Source organism: Fusarium solani (assembly GCF_023522795.1).
Source record: "Fusarium solani strain SB1 chromosome Unknown bctg00000001, whole genome shotgun sequence".
Classification (NCBI taxonomy): domain Eukaryota; kingdom Fungi; phylum Ascomycota; class Sordariomycetes; order Hypocreales; family Nectriaceae; genus Fusarium; species Fusarium solani.
In genome coordinates, this window is record NW_027072156.1 from 1,289,544 (window position 1) to 1,308,990 (window position 19,447).

General features: G+C 53.5%; 6 protein-coding genes across 6 annotated transcripts; 2 read left to right on the top strand and 4 right to left on the bottom strand.

Annotated features, from left to right (window-relative positions):
* Window positions 1-1,229: 1,229 nt before the first annotated feature.
* MRS44_002505 (uncharacterized protein) lies at window positions 1,230-5,110 on the top strand (the record flags this gene model as incomplete). Its single annotated transcript, XM_065622858.1, has 4 exons — window positions 1,230-1,697; window positions 1,751-3,971; window positions 4,021-5,030; window positions 5,087-5,110. The coding sequence occupies 4 exons, from the start codon at window positions 1,230-1,232 to the stop codon at window positions 5,108-5,110; spliced, it is 3,723 nt and encodes a 1,240-aa protein (XP_065478930.1).
* A 643-nt stretch (window positions 5,111-5,753) lies between these two features.
* Window positions 5,754-6,860, bottom strand: MRS44_002506 (uncharacterized protein; the record flags this gene model as incomplete). The annotated part of the gene is made up of 1 exon (XM_046268070.2): window positions 5,754-6,860. The coding sequence occupies one exon, from the start codon at window positions 6,858-6,860 to the stop codon at window positions 5,754-5,756; it is 1,107 nt and encodes a 368-aa protein (XP_046136613.1).
* Window positions 6,861-9,584: 2,724 nt separating this feature from the next.
* MRS44_002507 (uncharacterized protein) lies at window positions 9,585-11,694 on the bottom strand (the record flags this gene model as incomplete). The annotated part of the gene is made up of 7 exons (XM_046280743.1): window positions 9,585-10,024; window positions 10,084-10,282; window positions 10,343-11,182; window positions 11,238-11,378; window positions 11,440-11,512; window positions 11,561-11,577; window positions 11,635-11,694. 7 exons carry the CDS (start codon window positions 11,692-11,694, stop codon window positions 9,585-9,587), a joined length of 1,770 nt encoding a protein of 589 aa, XP_046136614.1.
* An 84-nt stretch (window positions 11,695-11,778) lies between these two features.
* Window positions 11,779-12,387, bottom strand: MRS44_002508 (uncharacterized protein; the record flags this gene model as incomplete). The annotated part of the gene is made up of 1 exon (XM_065622859.1): window positions 11,779-12,387. The coding sequence occupies one exon, from the start codon at window positions 12,385-12,387 to the stop codon at window positions 11,779-11,781; it is 609 nt and encodes a 202-aa protein (XP_065478931.1).
* Window positions 12,388-12,451: 64 nt separating this feature from the next.
* Window positions 12,452-12,880, bottom strand: MRS44_002509 (uncharacterized protein; the record flags this gene model as incomplete). The annotated part of the gene is made up of 1 exon (XM_065622860.1): window positions 12,452-12,880. One exon carries the CDS (start codon window positions 12,878-12,880, stop codon window positions 12,452-12,454), a length of 429 nt encoding a protein of 142 aa, XP_065478932.1.
* A 2,929-nt stretch (window positions 12,881-15,809) lies between these two features.
* Window positions 15,810-18,383, top strand: MRS44_002510 (uncharacterized protein; the record flags this gene model as incomplete). Its single annotated transcript, XM_046275156.2, has 4 exons — window positions 15,810-15,954; window positions 16,003-16,181; window positions 16,241-16,297; window positions 16,356-18,383. The coding sequence occupies 4 exons, from the start codon at window positions 15,810-15,812 to the stop codon at window positions 18,381-18,383; spliced, it is 2,409 nt and encodes an 802-aa protein (XP_046136616.2).
* Between the last annotated feature and the right edge of the window lie 1,064 nt (window positions 18,384-19,447).

Below are 19,447 nucleotides of genomic sequence, written 5' to 3' on the forward strand. Positions count from 1 at the left end.
CGGGGTGGTCAAGTCGCCGCCCGAAACCCCAGGCATTCAATCAATCAAGCGCAAGGCTCTCACAACGATATGGCAGGTGTCACACACGACACAAAGGATGATGGCATCCACCTCGAATCATCATGAAATGAGAAAGTGGAAAAATTTACTTACAATTGTTATATCTAGGACACTCTTAGGCTGGCTCCGTTTGACCTCGGTCTTATAGTTCTAGCTCGTGTATAGCTCAGGTGAGCTTCAGCTCCTTTGCGATGATAAGGATGTTTGATCTGCATAGGGACGAGGCGCGAACAAGACTGAAACGATGTCGCGGCGTGAAGACGATACCAACAGCGGTGTTAGTTAGTGGATATCATATACTGGAAGCTCTGCCGTGGCACGCGATCATGATTAAATGAATGAGCGGCACCTCCTGGACGTTGAAGGGAGCTTGCCCGTTTGCTTGGTCTGAGGGTGGAAGCCCCATGTCCTGGTCCAATCACATGAGAATATTTGTTGTTTCGAACGTGAGCTTGCAGGTGGCCGACCAATCAATTAGGAGACAAGACCTGCAGCAAACACGACCGGTACCTGACTTACCGACGAGATACTCAATCTCTCACCTGAAAAGGCTTCAATGCCAAGTATTTATGAGTTCTTTATGGAGCCTTCATCTTATCTATCCCATGAGTAACCTGTGCCTGAAGGGTCAATTCGTAGGTACGTCTGATCGCCAGTACCTTCACTGTACCTAGGTAGGTACCTAAGGTGAGGAACAGGTGCCTTAGGTAGGTAGGTATGATTTCGCCATGAGCTTTTTTGACAATCTGTGAAGAAGAAATGGAAGAATGAAGTACAGACTTTCTGCTATACCGTATTCTTTCATTTTTACTTTGACATCGTGTTTCCTTGGCCTCCATTTCATCAGGTGCATGGCCCTGGAGCTGGACTTGGGTACCCCTGCCAGGCACTGCTGGTGCCTTAGCTCAGAGGTACCTTAGCTAGGCGCGTCTCGACGTGACGCATTAGCTGGAGGTCCCATAGGCTCTCAAAGGAATTTCCATTGTCCGCCCGTGAAAACTACATTCAAAACATCGACCGCCAACAACGCACCCGTGCTTCTTCAACATCCACGACGCGCAACAAATCCGTCGTCCTCTTGCGCCCCGATCGCCTAGGCTGCGACTTCGCTTGCCTTTCCATGCTTTCCTTTTAGTCGCTGCCTCTTTACTCCCCGGAATGCGAATGCCATGAGCGCATCGACTCCCCGCCTGCGGTCTGGGTTTCCAGCTACCCCAGCTACCACCGCTCGACGATACCACGATCAACAGCGGACTCCTACTTCGACCGGCTCGACATCTTCTGCAAAGGCACCGAGGTCTCCCACTCTGCCTCTCGCACCAGAAAATGTCCAAGCGCACGCCGCCGCGAGCCAACCTGTCATCCCCTTGACCGTTCTCGATGCCCCCCAGCAACGACTCTACGCCTTTGGTGTTTACGTTCTTCTCTGGGCGTGGAAGCTCTACGACTGGCTTCAGGTTCTCGAGGATGGCGATACTTCTTGGTTCCTATTCCTAAAATGGATCTTTATCGACTTTGCATTTCTTTTCGGTGTTCCAGAGCTCAGGATACCATGGCTCGAGCTCTCGCAGCCCGTTGTCACCACCGCCTTCTCTTTGCACCTTGTACTCAACTATATGCTCATGTTTAATATTCCGGTAAGTTACCTAGGCCACGGTCTGACTGTCTCAAGACTAATTCGTACATCTAGATCCCGTGGCAATCGTGGCTTCTCGGCTTCGTCAAAGTCCTCTACGACCGTGAAATTTCCATCTCCGAGCGCGGTGTCAAGGTGTCGAGCATCCTCAACAACCACTCCCTCATTATGGGAAAGCAAATCATCAACATCTTGCCTGAGGGTTCTGCTGTCCTCAATCCTGAGGGAGAGCCATTCTGCTTGACCACCAAGCCTCGGAACGTTGTGTCCTTGCCGATTTATTTCAACGCCACCATCCCTGCCGAAATCGAGCTGATCCGAATCGACCTCGAGACAAACAAAGAAGAGACGATCAAGATTTCGCATCGTGAAGTCGGCAAGGTGGCCAAGCAAATTCGAGAGCACACCGACCAGACCACTTCTGGCTTTCAGTGGGACTACCCGGTTAAGAAGCCAGGCGTCTACCGACTTGGAAAGGTTTTGGATGAGTACAAGCTTGAAGTTCAGCGGACCATCAAGGACACATACGTCGTGCCCTGTCCCCAGGCCAGAATTAGAGCTTCTGAGGACAACGAGCGTTGTATCCAGGACCTTTCCAACCTCGCACTGGACGTATACGGCACGCCTCCTCTGAAGATTCTGTACAGCCGTACAATCAATGGCAAGGATCACAGCTTCCACTTTCAGCATCTCCAACCTGATGGCTTCTCTTCGCCCCTTCTTGGCGCCTCATCAGGCCTTGTTCCAGAGGATCCAGACGACATCTCGTGGGTCAGCCCACGCAAGGTCACTGTCGGTCTCAACGAATCAATGACATCCTCGGGCGATTGGGAATATTCAGTCGACGAAGTCCACGATGCCTTTAACAACGTGGTCAAGTACGCCGAAACTAACGATCAAGGCGAAAAATCAAAGTCAAAGGCCCTGACCCGTCAGTTCAAGGTCAAGGAGCGTCCCAAGGCCCGTTTGGATGGCTGCGACTTGCGCAGCCCTGTCAAGGTTGCCAAAGGAAACACCGCTAGGCTTCCTGTTAGCTTCTCCATGGCCGGTCCCAACGATGACACCTCGTATGAGATCACTTGGGAGTTTTCCCCCATTGATTCCCTCACCAACAGCGGAGATCATGGAGACGAGGTGTCGGTTGGAAGCTACTCGGCTAGAGATGGCAAGGACAAGCCGTTGGTCTCAGAGCCCGGTCTGTACACTTTGAAGTCTGTTTCCAGCGGAGCTTGCAAGGGTGAGGTTCATGAGCCCTCTTCCTGTCTCCTTCTGAACCCTCTGGAGCCCTCTCTCTCTATCCGCTCAGAGGACATTCCCGACAAATGTGCCGGCAACTCTATCGGACTCCGAGTGGATTTGGATCTCGTTGGTACTCCTCCTTTTGTTGTCCGGTACGATGTCGTCACCGATGGACACGTCGACAGACAGGTCCATCGTGTCTCGGGACTTCGATCTCAGCTGGAGTTGGTGCCCAAGATGGCGGGTCGCCACAAGTATGTCTTCAAGTCTATCGACGATGCTATCTATCAAAATCTGCCTCTCAGTGGCGATGACAAGGTCTTGGAGCAGGTTGTCAAGCCTGCAGCCTCGGCTATGATTGCCAGCTCTAGCAAGACCATCAGCGCCTGCTTGGACTCCGAGGTTGAGCTTGATGTGGTTCTCTACGGCGACGCTCCCTTCAATCTGGAATGGGAGATTGTTCATGACGGAAAGCGAAAGTCGGAACGAGTTACGGGTATTGAGGAGAACACGTTCAAGATCAAGACGGCGACACTGAGCAAGGGTGGAGAGTACATCCTTGCCTTGAGCAGCGTCCAGGATACACGTGGCTGCCGAACCTTCCTTCAGGATCAGGTCAAGATCGCTGTCCGACGACAACAGCCCCGGGCTGCCTTTGGCTTTGTTGAGCACAAGCAAAAGATCATGGCCGTCGAAGACACACCGCTGCGCCTGCCTCTGCGTCTCCAGGGAGAGCCTCCCTTCAACATCCAGTACAGGAACCTCGACGGCTCAGGCGAAGTGATTACCAAGCAGGCAAAGAGCGCCAACGATTTCCTGCTCGTCAGGACTCGAGGCACCTACGAGCTGATTGAGGTTCGTGATAACCAGTGTCCTGGATCTGTCGAACCCTCTGCATCCAAGTTCGAGGTGGATTGGTTCCCGCGACCCGAGATTTCCCTCGTCGAGTCGGCGAGCATTAGCCCCAGTGATGGTGTATTTGTTAAGCAGGACGTCTGTGAAGGAGATATCGACGGTTTCGAGGTCAACCTAAAAGGTAAGTCGACTTTGTTCATGTTCTGGCCTAGTTTTCTAACATATTGCAGGATCACCTCCCTATCATGTGCAATACGAGGTCAGGCACAAGCCATTCCAAGGTTCCAGCGCCATCAGCAGGAAGGAATTTGATGCTGCCCTCTCAAAGGCAGCTATCTCAATGGACACTCTCAAGGCCGGCGACTACACGTACAAGTTCTCGGCTCTTGCGGATAATCTCTACAACAGCGATAAGAACTTCAGCCCTCTCATCATCCAGCAGCGGGTCAATGCCAAGCCCTCAGCCGTCTTCACGAAGCCCGGGCAGTCGTTCAAGTACTGCATGGAGGAGCAGGAGCAGGAAGACAAGATTCCCCTCACCCTCACCGGCGTTCCTCCCTTCTACGTCGAAGTTGAGATCAAGCACCAGGCTGGTTCTCCTCCCGAGACCTACCGCATCCCCTCTATCGACTCTAACTCGTACGGCATGAGAATTCCCCGTCAACACCTCCGCCTTGGCACACAGCAGGTCCGCGTTCGTACCGTCCGCGACGCCCGTGGCTGCCAACGCAAGTACGAGATTAGCGGACCTTCGGTTCAGATTCAGCTCTTCGAGGCGCCATCGATCTATCCCCTCGAGTCCCGACGCGACTACTGTGTCGGCGAGCGTATCGCTTACACACTCTCTGGAACCCCTCCTTTCGACATCACCTACGACTTCAACGGTAAATGGAACGCCAAGTCCCAGACCACCAACTTCCGCCGTATTGCTGAGAAGCCCGGCGAGTTTACGATCACTAGCATCTCGGACAAGGCTAGCGAATGCCGTGCTGCCGTCAACATCCCCAAGACGATTCACCCGATGCCCAGCGTCCAGATCAGCCGTGGCAAGCAGTCCCGTGTGGACATCCACGAGGGCAATGAGGTGGACATTCTGTTCGAGTTCTGGGGCACACCTCCTTTTGAATTCACCTACACGCGTAGCACCAACGCCAAGAAGGGCCAGCGCAGCTCTGTCCTCGAGAGACGAGACACGATGTTTCGTACGAGCACAGCAAGGTGGTCAAGGCGAGCCAGGAGGGTACGTACGAGGTTGTGGCCATCAAGGACAAGTACTGCTCGTTTTCGACACTGCAGGTAGAGAAGAGCGAGAAGAGGTAAACAAACGAAGTAATGGATTATTTGTATGGGCCAGAAATAGTTTGAAAATCGATGGGTTGGTTGCTCGACTGTAACTTGCGCTGCCAGGGAAGGGATAGGTAACGACGAGGGGGGAACAATGAGTTGTATATATGCATCTATACCATGGCACGGCGTTTGATTAGGGACAGATTATGTTGAATAGTACAATTTCTTAAGATGAGCGCTCTCGAGGCCATTGTTCAATTTTATGATAAGTTGAATGGAGGTGTTCTCCTTGCATGGGTATCTTGTTGATACCACACAATACTATCTACACGACAAGCATAACTGAGTTTAGGTTCTAAAGCCATCGAAATATACCTGGGGTTTGTAGAGAAGATTACCTACCTACCTAGGTAGATGCAAGTCTGTACCTTCCATTTCGTATCAACACAAACAAGTAGGGAAGGGAAGAGGCGCAGCACCTGCACCCGGATTCTGCCTCTTACATAATCCCTGGAGATAACCTCAAGTTTGTTTCAACTTCTCTCCTCCATCATTAATTCATGTTCTCTCGTAATTGCGTTTCTCTTTTCCGGCACTGATTACCACTTTTCTTCCTCATAAGACCCTTTCTCGGCCTTGATCTTGCACCGCGACTTAAAGGCACTCCAGGATACCCTTACTTAAAGCTAAAGACGTGTTTCGATGTTGCAGTAACTGTCGGATCAACAGCTTCCTCTACCGACTCTCGAAGAACGAGCAGCTCATATGTCACGATAATGCGGCACACGATGGCACTAGCCATTAGGCGTGCCACAATGGACAAGCTGTCGTTGATTGACACGAACTGGATACTGGAGAAGACCATAGTGCCATATATGATGTGGCAGGCTGTGGATATGGTGGTGATGAGGGACATTGAGAAGAAGCTCAGCGACTCGGGGTGAATGGTGAAGATGATCCTGGAACGTCGGGCCATGAGGTCGATCTGGCCCTTGGCCACACTCACTGGCCAGGAGCCCCGTGTCATCTCCTCATCGACCGACTTAACCTCGGAAGACACTCGCATTCGCAGCGCTATACCAGCCATGAAGTGGATGAAGACGCCGAGAAAGGCCCAGAGAAGAGCCAGGTACTGGGAATCGGGGAGTACTATGAAGATGGTTCCGGCTCCAAGTCGATAAGTCAGTTCTGCGATGTTTGCGATGGAAGCACCAGCGAGGCAGTAGGATATGGCCGTGATGAACGGGTCAAGTCGTCGCATGGCGTCTGGCCGCTGGCGTGATCTTTCCCTGAGACTGTCGATGATGGAATTATACTCGGACGATCGGTATGCGTTGAGGGCAGGCGAGCCGACGGCGAGGGCAAAGGCAAGCAAATGGCGACGACCAACAACCGACACCATGGCAGTCTCCTGCGGCCTGACGCCGAGAGTCGCGATGATTGTGGGTGCAAGGCCGAGGACGATGGCAGCGGCAGACATCTTGGACTTGATGAACTCGGGGGTATGATCGAAGATGCACTCAACCATCTCCCGGGTCATGGTTACGTCGTTCTTAAATATACGGAGGCCCGGGCTGACGTTGGACTCATTGCGACGATCCTGAAGATATAGGGCGTACGTCTCGGAGCAGTTGTTGTGGATGATTTCTTGCAGGCCGCGGCTGTAGGTGGAGTAGAAGTGTTCCATCGGGTTGCTCCACGAGGCAGAGACTGGGGTGACGAGCATCGAAAGGCCCAGGACCAGGAGGGCCATGGCCTGGACGAGATTGCTGTGGCCAGCCATGGAGACGATGACTGCTCAAGTTGGTGGCTTGCTTCGACGGCGGGTTGAGAAGACTGGCTTGCAGAAAGCACGAATCGACACCGGAAACCTTTAAAGAATCAACACCAGGACATCAGCTCACGACCAGCCCTACGACACTGCAACTAAAAATATCGTTCAGCCCAGCGCAGCTTGCAACCTAATCTGGACAGAGGTCTCTGCGCAGATGCAGTTCTTCCCTGCACGGAGTAAGCAGCTGGTGCAGCTGCAACGGAGCACATCCGAAAGAGGCATTGTGCTGCGACAAGACGCGGCTATGGCGAGGCGACTATTCGAGAGCTCATGAGTGTGTTGATGGATGCAGCAGCTAGTCTTTTGCTGCAAACCCGAGCGTTTCATGCCCTTGTCTGATCGAGTTGGGCACGTCCACTGACAACCGGGGGCATTCAGCCCTATGGCAGCATTGGCTCATTTGGGGCATTGGCTGTTCTGCGTGTTGTTGCTGAGAGAGAGGGTTTGGCTGTGTAAAGGGTCAGGATGAGGTGATTCATGCTTGTCAGCTCCTCAGCCGCATGATGAATCTCCACTTGGACTTGACATCACGCAACGAAGAGCAAAAGCTTGTCGAGCTTTGCTTCCATCGCAGGAGCTGGGCCGGCAAGTAGTGGGCAGAACATCTTAGGACATGTTCAAAGCCAGGCTGGATTGTTCGAAAAGAGGGAGCCGAGATTCAACACCTCGCACTCTCGGTGCGACCGGGCTGGACCAGCCCAGGCATGTCTGAATCCCGATCCGCGGATCGAAATGTCTTTGATCTTGGACGTCGATGACGTGTGGGCAACGGCCAATTCTTCTAGAATCCCAAAGGAAAGGACCAGACCGTTATACGCAGGACCATGAGCTCCGCCCCCCTTACATATGTGGAGAGACCAGTTCACGAACATCAGATCCAGAGCTGGAAACCAGCTGGGGTTATGCGAAGCCTGAGGAGAATGGAATTGGCCCATCCCTGCAACGCTCACCGCGCATACTGAGCTGTGGTTCTAGGCCATGCTACCATGCCGTCACGGTCAAATCCTCGGGTCGTGGTGACATATCACCCTCCCTGGGGATACACTTGAGTTACCCTCAGGTTCAGGGTCTCGACTAGCTTTGGCCCAAACGCCAAGTTGGGCTTATGTGCGTGTGTGTTGCACCAAAGCAAAAGCACCCGGCCCTTTCCGCCTGGCCATGACCAACTGGACGCCAGGGTTGTACAAGAAGGAAAAGACCCCAGCCTGGAACAGAAAGGGACAACCCTTGAGATGCAGGAGGAGCATCTAGAGCTCATGCTAGCAGGGTCCTCGGACGATTATGATGACGCAGTCGACGTCATTTCCCCATTTCCGCACGTCCTGGCCTCTCGGTAGTGCTGTGTCTAGAACTTCTAGCTTCGAAACCAAAGGAGAGTCGACGACACCCCAACCCAGAAGGATCCAGGGGGACCGACATGATGGAGGGTCGCGTTGTTGATTGTTTGTTTGCACTGCCACCACCCGATTTAATGCATTTCTCCTCTTTGGAGGTTTGGCTGTATTGACTTGGGGGTTGGTTTCGGGGTGATACAAAAAAGCCACTTGGGATGTGTTGGATGTCACTCTGAGGTTCAGCAACAAGACACGTATTCTACGGAACAAGAGATGGATCAAAAGACAGGGTTCATCCATACAATTGTCAGCATGGGCAAAGTCGACAACCGAGAACCGGGGCCCAGACGAAAAAGATTACAGTTCACGACCCATCATGCAACGGTCCAGCCAAGCGAGCAGGCAGAGCCGTTGATACTACCCGTCCAACGGCGGAACTACAAACTACTCGTGCAGAGGGAGTAGCTACCTAACCGATTAGTTAGCAATTGCCTACGCAATCAGTTAAATTCCCTCTTTCTTGGCGAGCAGCGAAGCGGGTGCCACGGAAATCCGCATGTCGAAACATCCATCACCAACCCCACCCGTCGCGACGGTCCAGAACTCGATGGACCTGCACCTCCCTGTGCCACACCTGGACAATCCTGGGAAAAAAAAAGGCAAAGGGACCGTTGCTAAACTGCTACGTACTGCGACGAGTGGCAGGTATATATCGTTGCGACCGTCCGTCCGATCCGTTCCTTGCAACTCTCCTGTTCTGTCAACTCTTGTGTATATCCGTCGACCAACACTATGCAACCCAGGTATTGGCCTACTCGACTATTCGAGGAATTCGACATTCAAAGCCTCATGACAATCTTGCTTCACCTTTCACAGCTCATCTTTTGCTCATCTCAATGTCAATCCGTCTTTGAATCCATCGGGGCTGGCAAACAGCCTCTCCAATGGTGATATAATGATATTATACGCAGGTATCAAACAAGTGTCATCAGGCATATACCCCGAAAATCGATCCATATACGCGCCGTCCGTCACTTGCTCGCAGACGGGCAACTCGCCGGCCCGCCGCTAGCAGTCAAATAATCCCAAATTCATATCCTCCTCTTTGCTAAATGCCATCGTCATGACCCGAACGAATCAACAGACTTTCTTCTCTGAATCACAGCAACTACGACAAACTCTCTCCCCAGAGATCAGACCCGACCAGACACATCGGCCCACGACGGTCATGGTTCATGCCATTCGCGCCTCAAACGCCATACTCCTCATCATGTAGTCAAGTGTGCTGTATGTACACTTTGACAAAGATCAAACGACGCAACCCATTCGAAACAAACGCTTACACGTAGGTGCGCTGTCGCTTTTCTGGCGGACTTTGGCCATCCATGCGCCCTTGGCTCGGCGCGCCTTGCGAGATGCCTCCGGGAAAGTTGGCTCGGGTTGCGCTGGCCGGTGTCAGGCCGTAGTTGGCTCCATTCACCATGCCGTATCCCTGGTCCATTCCTGTTGTCATAGGCGAGGCCTGAGGCATCTGTCCGGGCGACCACGTCGAGCCGGTCGCAGGGGGCGTGGGAGTTGTCTCGAACTTGAACGTTGTTCCGCCGGGCGTCGTCAGGTTGTTGGGAGGGTTCATGTATCCTGCACCACCGACCACGTATCCCGAGCCGGACTCTTGTTGGGTTGAAGGGTCGTAATTCTTGAGGAGATAGCTCAAGTGATTCTCGACAATCTTCTGCATCCCACTCTTGGTGAATGGCTTGGCCAAAACTCCGTTCATGCCTGTTCACAACCTTTATTAGCCCATGCCTGCCGAAAGCCTCATTCCGATCTATGCTTACCGTGCTCGAAATAGCAGTGGACTTCGTCTGACCGAATGTTGGAAGTCATAGCTACGATGGGAATGGCCGGGCAGTCCTGTCGAATGTACATGGTTGTCGAGACACCGTCCAGTCTGGGCATGATGATATCCATAAAGATCATGTCGAAATGATCGCGGCCAACACTGGTAACCCTGCTATACGCCTCGGCACCATTTTGCTATTTCGACAGTCAGTCAGGTTCAACCAAAGGGCAATATCAAGAATCAGAGTCACATACAGCATGCTCGACTTCACATCCCATCGACTTGAGGAACTTGATACCAATCTTGGCGCAGGTCGGGTCGTCCTCGACGAGGAGAATCCGTGGCTTCCTCGACGCCCACATCAAGGCAGAGTTGCTAGAAGAGTTGGAGCTCGTTTGGGACTGAGCGCTGATGGGTTGGGGAGCGGGCACTTCCTGCATGGCATTGCCGCTCGAATCATTGGGGATCGCATAGGGGATCTTGTGGATGTGGTCCGAGTGGAAGGGGTCAATGCCGACCGTCTGGCCGACAGGGTACACGGGATATCGGTTGATATCGTTCATGGGATCGTGCATCATGGGCATCGACGCCTGCGGAATCACAACCGCCGAGTCAGCCGGAGATCCATACACGCCCTGGAGACGCTCAAGCTCTCGGTCAGCAATCTGATCCGGTGTGACGCTGGACAGGAGCTCGCGGGCTCGTCGCAGCTCAGGTGCCGACTCATCTGAGCCATCCAGAGGTGAGGTGCTGACGTTGAGGTGCATCGACTGCTGCTGGTGGCGATTGCCAGAGGTGGAGAGGAAGTTGAGCATCTCGTACTGAGACTGCTTCTGCGCGTTCAGCATCTTTTGCAGCGTCAAGACCTCGTTTACAAGCAGTCGGTTAGTCTGGGAGACCTCGGTAAAGAGTTCCTGGAGCTGCTGCACTTGTTGCTGCGTGGCCGTGAGTTGCTCATTCATAACACTGATGTGGTGGCTAGTTGTGAAATCCTCTGTCGCCTGGGTCCTACGAGGAGCTGGCGCTTTTCGGCGGATGTTATCCAGGTCATCTTTGCTGCCGACTCTAAAGTTGGGATGTTTAAACTCGAGCGTCTGCGCGCATGTTTAGCGCGAGGGATGAATCCTTCAGTGAACAGCTAGCACTCACGTTGGCACCATTTGAGGCGGATCCGCTATCATTCGTCTGCCGGACTTTGTGAAAATCGTACTTGTTCAGCTGGCGGACAAAGCTCGCCATGTTGCTGTGCTTGAAATGCTTGGGAAGAATGGAACGAGTGAATTTTTCATTCTAAGTCTGTTAGCGTTTCGTCACCAAGATCGCGTGCATATATATGGACGGCATGGCATACCTCGACAACCACAAATGTATCGCCGTCCTTGCCCCATCGAGCAACATCTTGATGTGCTGGATCCTCAAGCATTCTTAACTTGGTCAGTATTATTCATAGGACGCTGTGATTATAGCCATACCGATACAGCTTGCGAACCTAGAAAAGGAGTATTAGTTGCCGTCCAGTAGACATATCGCCATCCCATTCACTCACAAATTCACTGGCATTACTGCCACCAACCCCAGGGGTTGGGGTTACATCTCCGCCGGACATGATTTCGATGCGATGGGGTTGTTGATGATCGTGCGCGATGTGCTGCTCTCAATATAGATGATGGTCGTTGACCAGATACTTCGGTTAAGAGTCGAGTCGCCAGTCGAGGTACCCGTTGACAAAGAGCCGTTGAGCCGAGTCGAATCGCCGTCCGTCGCTATCCAATCGAGAGTAGAAAAAGGTCGAGAAAGGTCGGTGGTTGTCTGTTGGCGAAGGCGATAAATTGGAACACGCTAGAGGGCGAGCGGTGATGACCGCAGCAAGGACCGGTGACGAGGATCGAGGGGGTTCAAGATCGACAGTCTCGACGCGCTGGCCGCGAAGGCGAAAGGACGGAGCAGGGCAGTGCAGTGCAGAGAAGCTGTGGCAAAGCGCTGCAAAGGTGAGGCGCCTGCTGGGGGTCTCGTCGCCGAGAGGTTGAGGCTGCGATGCAGGAGGGCCGTCGCAATGGCAAGAGCAAGGACAGGAAACGGAGGACGGAGATGGAGATGGGGAATGGGAACGGGGACAGGGCCTGAGTTGTATCTCAGCAGCATCAAAGTTGGGCGTGCGTGTGGGCACAGGCGTGAGTGGAACAGAACAGCCTGAGCTTGGCTGGCTGTCCCAGGATGGGATGGGATGGGATGCGCCGGGCTGGGCTGGGCAGCTGGGGGGGTTGTTGTGACCTATCTCATCGCCCTGTCGAGTGGGCATGGCACAGTGCTTCGTACAGCCCCCCCTCTCTTCCAAGTGGACGGCGACTCTCGTGGGCACTCACTCAGCAGCCCCAGCCAGAGCCAGCCCATGCCCAAGCCCAGGCAAGACCTCGAGAGTAGAGCAGATTTGGCACTTCCCATTCCCACTTCGGCTTGACCAGGGGTCGCTGGGGCCCCCTGGGGCCTGTGCTGTGAGCAAGGCGAGGCGCATAGGACGCCCAGCGGAGCGGCAGGAAAGGAGGGAAAAGCTTGAGTCGGAGGGGGCCCTTCCGAGGACGGCTAGCGTCGAGCAAGCATCTCTGTGGGAATGGAGCCTTATTGCGCGAACAAGTTTGGCGGCCGTCGCTGGGGTGTCGCCTTGACGGGGCCAAAATCCATAGTTTTGGTCCATCGCGCGCTGACCATTGTCTCTGGTTGGCTGGTTGCACTGAAGATCGCCCCGGACTCAACTGGGTGGCGTCCACCATTGCCCACCGTAGCTGCTTAGACATTATTAGTTTGTGAAGACTTTCGGTTGTTGAGATGGGAAGCCCTGGAAGCATATCCATCCGCTACCGTCCTGGTCTCGGCGCCACGCTGATCGTTATTGCGCAAAAAGAACAGCGAGGCCGGCATTTCCATCGTCTTCAGCTCCAAGCCTCGGATCCCACGGCGTGCCCGTAAGGTATTAACGCGTCCGTCGAATTGTCCCCTCTGTCCTGTCCTGTCCTGTCCTGTCCCTCGGCTTGGACCCCGATTGTTTCCGGCATCACATTTGTCCCGAGAGCAGACAATTTTGTCTGCCTGGTTTCACCCACTCCAGTGTCGCTCATCCAACCGCCGCACCCTCAAGGATGGACGCGCAGTGACACATGATACAGACCCTCTTCTCTCTCAAGTCGAGTCTGTCTCCCGTTTCCATGCCATGCTGCGCTATGCAGGGAGACAGGTGTGGGTTGTCGCGGACCCTTCAACGCCTGCTGCTCGAAACCTGGAAAACACCCACCCAGGCCGGGGTGATGGTCGATACGAAGGCTGTCGAGCTGTGCCCTTGGACCGCCCAGCTCGTGGAGCCACGTTCCTGGCTGTGATTCCTTTCATCCCGAGGAATGCTAGCCAATTTCCCTCTTCGATCGATGCGGGATGCATGTCGCAACCCACGATTGAGTTCCAGACCCGGTTGTTTGGGTCATTGGTCCGCTATGGACGTTAACTCGAGTCACTAGAGTCAAGAACCCAGCGTGATGTTGCATCGTTCTTGACTCTTGCTCATCTCCCAGATCCGTCGCGCGCTGCTCCTCAGATGCTGCCATAAAGGAGGTATCCTCTTGCTTTTTATCGAGCCATGGCTTCGGTCTGAGTTTGAGGGAGCTAACGCAGTCGTGAGACTCCCAGATATCAGGGTCAAATCAAGGGTCCGTTTCAAGAATGCGGCTTGTTGATTTGGCCCAGAGTCGATAGTACATCCACTCAAACATCCCAAGGTGAGAAAAGGTGGGAGAGATTGGAGGGATCCAAGTACCGAGAGGAGAGAGCCCCAGAATGCAGGAAAGGGGACCATATCAGACCTAGCACAAGGGACCGAGTCCCTCTGACGACAATGGACCTTCCATTGGCTCGGCGCTAGAAGAAAATACGAAGACAACGGCCGTCTGGACTAGGAGCTTGTTGAGAAAACGGGGCGGCTGTCAGTAATTGACTACGCTTGTAGTAGTCAACATTGAAGCAGGAGTCATGATGGCCGAGTACAACCAACGATCCGACTCGGTCATCTGTCTGTCCACCAACCCAGGCTGGTTCCATGGTAGCATCCGCCATAGGCTCCGTTCGCCTGGAATGGACGCTGTGACTGGGAGAGTAGGCGAAGGAGCAGGCTCTCAGATCTCATTCAGCGGATCTAACCGGGAGAGTGATCGACCAAAGGTGAGAGAACATCCTTGAAGGGCAATTTGGTGCGCGGGAGCGGGCTAGGCAAGGGGTGTGGCTTTGTGGTTTGCTAGCCCAGGTCTTCGGGCAAGATCTTCTCCTCACATGTCGCCTGACGGCCGGGGCATAACTCGCTTAGCTGGGTTCTCTGAGTGGTTGCTAGGTCGGATAGCAGGTCGGATAGCGTGTCGGAGGACCTCGCATAGAGGACCTTTGGAACATGTTTAGAAGCCTTCTTGTCGTGAAGAGATAAGCGGATGTTGAGGAAGAAGAGACAAGCGAGCTGGATGGAGCTTCATGGGACCGTGGCCCTGGCCCTGGCTGTTGGTCAGGTGCAGATTTGGAAGGAAGGACGGAAATACAGTGCAGATCGGATGGAGCAGCCCTGGCGCGAACTGTATTTGCGCACTGTACCGAGCAGGTCCCTCTGGCCGCCGAATACACTGTCAAGACTTTGAGCAGCAAATTGCGGCAATGAGTCCAAACCCGGCATCAGGACAACACATTCAATGATTGTAAAGGACGTTCTGACCTGGTCCCTTCGAGATTGCGGGGTCAATGGGCTGCCGTCCCTCCTCCAAAGTGCCCTGGAACTCCAGCCTGAACTTTAGCTGCCAGTCACAACGCAAGGATCGCCAGGGAGACAAAAATCTACGAGTGAGACATGTGATAGGGAAAAACAAAGGAAACAAAGAAACAACAGAGGGCGGATTCGACGCTAGACCACGCAATCATAACTTGACCTGAGACCATCAGCCGTTGCTCTGTCGGCACGCTCGGTCTCGTACAGCAGCCAGAGCGGGAACTGTCTGTCTGGTATTCGAAGGTCTCATCACAATTCGGAACATTTTTGTCTCGGAAACAGCCTCTTCGGGGAAACGGCCTCTTCAAGGAGGTTAAAAAGGTCAGACAATTCCAGCTCCAAGACTTGTTGATGCTGACTGAGGTGAGATGCTGTGCGTCTCCAGCACCGCACAGCACAGGCATGTCTCTGTCTCCCAAACCACACACCGAAAAAGCAAGCATCCGAAACTCGTCGGACCGCCCAGCGAGCCAGCAATGATTAATGATCAGTATTAGTCCCCCCAACCGGGCTCGGCCGCCTCCCGGAACCGAGACGACACCCATCTCTGCTGGTTCGAGAAGCCCTGTCGTGCCTGGCGAGGTGCCTGTCCCATGCGTCCGTCTAAGGCTGTCGATTCTTGTTTAGCTGCCACGAGGCTCAGGCGAAAAAAGGTTGGCTTCACGACGGCGCCGTCAACTGTCAGCTGGTTACACAACTGTCAACCCTTTTTTCTCCTCCCGAGCCAATGAAATGTTGATCGGCACGAGTCAGAGCTTAATTGGGAGGCATGCCCCGAACCGGCAGGTAGGACGGCAGCAAAGGCCAATGGCACCGTATTTGACAGAATCCATCACGATTACTGTAGAAAGCCGCGAGGGGAGAGTTTGCCGCATACTGTAGAAATGATGAGTCGGTTGTACCTGATAACAAGGAAGTTCACGAGAGCTGGAATGCTCACCAAAGTCTATCGAAGCTCATCGTCCGAGGGAGAGTTCCGCCACGGGCCGTGCGGGGCCAACGGCTGCACGCACTGTTGCACTGTAGCACCCCTGGACGCTTACCTCAGCAAATCACCCCGCACACACCGAGAACTCGGTGAGCTCACTTCGGTGAAGAATTTCCCGTGCGCTGCATGAGGCTCAGGGCCATTGAGTCACTCGCAAGCCCCACGTCGAGCTTTCTTCCTCGTCTTCACAACTCACGCCCACATCACGTCAAGCAGCGTTCATCGTATCGACAACATGTCGCACAAGGGAAAGGGCAAGAAGTCCGCCAAGTCTGGCGGCGCCGAGAGCAAGAGCGAGGATGTTCTCCAGGCGGTTGTATGTGACATCGCGGGGTATCGGTTTGGCGCAGCGCGAGCTCACAATGTGCTTCCCAGGTTCTCGCCGACTCGTTCCAGGATAGATACAGACCCTTTTCAACCGAGAAGCCAAGAGTGAGAGGCCTTGAATTGAGCTTTGCTCTCCATACTCAAGCTGACACCATCTGCCCAGTGTCTTCTCCCACTCGCCAACACCCCTCTCATCGAATACACCCTCGAATTCTTGGCTATGAATGGCGTCAACGAAGTATACATCTACTGTGGTGCTCATACCGACCAAGTCGAAGACTACATCAGCCGCTCCAGATGGTCGACCGCCGCGCGAACATGCCCCTTCTCTGTCCTTCAATTCGTCCGAGTCTCGGATGCGCGATCAGTTGGTGACGTCCTCCGTGACATGGACAAGCGATCACTTGTCGACGGCGATTTTATCCTGGTAAACGGAGATCTAGTCTCAAACATCATGCTGGATGGCGCCCTCGCAGCGCACCGCAAGCGAAGAGAAACCAGCGCGGCCAACATCATGACCATGGTTTTGCGAAGTGGAGGACTGGAGGACCATCGAACAAAGACTAACGGAATCACACCCATTTTTGTGGTTGACACCAAGACGAACCGATGTCTTCACTACGACGAAATGAATCCCCTGACGAGTGACCGGTATATGGCCCTGGACCCGGCTGTGGTGGATGAGCTGTCGACTGAATTCGAGATCCGAGCCGACCTCATTGATGCACAGATCGACATCTGCACTCCCGAAGTTCTCGCCCTCTGGTCGGAAAGCTTCGACTACGAACTTCCTCGAAAGAACTTCTTGCATGGTGTGCTCAAGGACTGGGAGCTGAACGGCAAGATGATTTACACAGAGATCTTGGAAGAGGGCTACGCCGCGCGGGCAAGCAACCTGCAACTATACGACGCCATTAGCCGCGACGTTCTCGACCGGTGGACATATCCATTCATCCCAGAATGCAACGTCGTTCCCAAGCAGACGTATCGGCGCCATATTAACGGTGTGGTAGCTGAGCACGGCGCCTTCTACGCAAACGACGCCACAGTCTCCAACACAATCCTTGGTGGAAACAGCACCATCGGGTCAGGGAGCAAGATTATCAACAGCATCATTGGCAGGGACTGCAAGATTGGGGCCAACGTGGTTTTGGAGGACTGCTTCGTCTGGAACGATGCTACGATCGAGGATGGTGCAAGGATATCGCGATCAGTCGTGGCAGATGCCGCTACCATCGGAAAGAACTCTTCGATACCCGCTGGCAGCTTGATTTCCTTCGGTGCCAAAGTTAGCGACGATACGATCCTGTCCAAGAGTGTCACCATCTCATGTGTGGACTCTGAGGGCAACCCCGTTACCCCTGACACCAAACTTCTCGGCTCTGGTACCAACGCCGCTCCCTTTACCGACCCCGAAGACGAGGAACTTGACGATGAAGATCCGGCCCTGCTTCAGAAGTCTCTCCTCTACTCCCTTGCAGAGTTCAACATCTCCACCTCGTCCGTCTCAACCCTCTCTTCTGAAATTTCCGAGGACAGCCTCGACCAAGGCCACCTTTCCATTGGTACCTCGACCCGATCGCGGCTCTCATCATTCGCTTCAGATGAGGCTGGCGAGAAGATGTCTTTCCACAACGATGCAGTCCACGGTCTGCTCGATGCTCTCCGAGCTGAGTCTGGTGATTTCGACTCGGCCAAGCTCGAGTTCATGGGTCTTCGTCTTGCCAACGACGCTTCAGACGCCATGATGCGTCGTGCTGTTGCCACTGCCTTTGCCCGTCACGCGGCTGAGCTGCTCACACCCGAGTACGGCGCTCTCGACCCTAACAAGGCCGCTGGGCGAGCTCTTACCGCGCGCCGCGGCGCCATCACCTTTATCAATGAGGTTGGTATCGGTGGTGAGGAGGATGACAACCAGGCCGAGCAAGTCGAGTTCATTCTCGCGCTGCAGAAGGCTCTCGCACACTCACACGGACCCGACCAATCCCGGGTTGGTGTCGTACTCGCCGCCCTCCTCCAGCAGCTGTACACGGCCGATATCCTCGAGGAAGAGGGTATCATGGGATGGTGGGGAGATGAGCGTTCCGATGACGGCGAGGGCATGGTGGCCCTGAAGGAGAAGTGTCGGGTGCTGGTCGAGTGGCTGGAGAATGCAGAGGAGGAAGAAGACGACGAGAGCGATGATGAATAGACGGATGCTTTTGTATATATCCATGAGGATATAGGAGTTTAAAAGAACAAAGTAAAATGATTCGAGTCTAGTTTGTCTGTCACAAGAGGGCAATGGCCGTGAGTGTTATATTGCCTGTTATATTGCCCAACAGCTTAGGAAGGTCTATCCCTATACGTCAGGTACAACTTGAATCCAACATATAAGCATCATCTGAAGCAATTCAGCAAGATAGAGTTACTCTGCCGCTTTACTGTGTTGGTACGCGTATTTGCCTCGCTGGTTTGCCTTGATATGCCCTTTGGCTATATAATGAGGTTGAGTCATGTTCCATAAGGCTTGATCCCGCGAGCCAATTCAGCAATAATCTTTAGTTATTTTCCTAGCTTTGAAGCTAATCATCAATAATAGGGTCGTGCTTTTAAGCAAGAACAAGGAGAAACAATGTTGATGTACAAGAGCTCCTTATTGTCCATAGTATTGGTTTTCTCCCGTACGTCAAAGCCATAGTAAGCGCCACGCAAGTCTATCCACAAGTGTTTACGTGACCGATGCCAGTCCATCAGGACAGGTGTGATTCTAGGCTCAAGTTATATGTCCCCCACCTTCTGGACCAGAGAATTTTAGATGCAGTGTCCTAAATCGAGGTTCACGAGCAGCGCCCGAGCTGTCAGCAAGAGTTCCGCCCCCATATGATCCAGTTCCAGGCAGCGTGCCAGGAGTTCGTCGTGTTTATAAGTGAAAATGTATACATTTCAGTCGAGTGATGAAAAGATACAGTTGCCACTGATCTCAGTTGACTATTCACATTCTATCCACAACTATGTACTACCCTCGAGTTTGCAACTACCCGACAGCTTGCCTCAATCCATGAGAACATGGCTCAGCAGCCATTGGGTTTATTCAACTTCAGTTAATTACGGTCAAAGGGTTTAGAGCGTATTGAGTTGCCTACCATAACTCACTGATCATGCTGGACTATCGTCAAGCTGATGGTCCTATCACCAACACACGGGGAGGGGGAGGAGTAAGACTCCAAGGTCTACGTGTATGCTCTGTATCACAACGATACCCATTCCGCAACC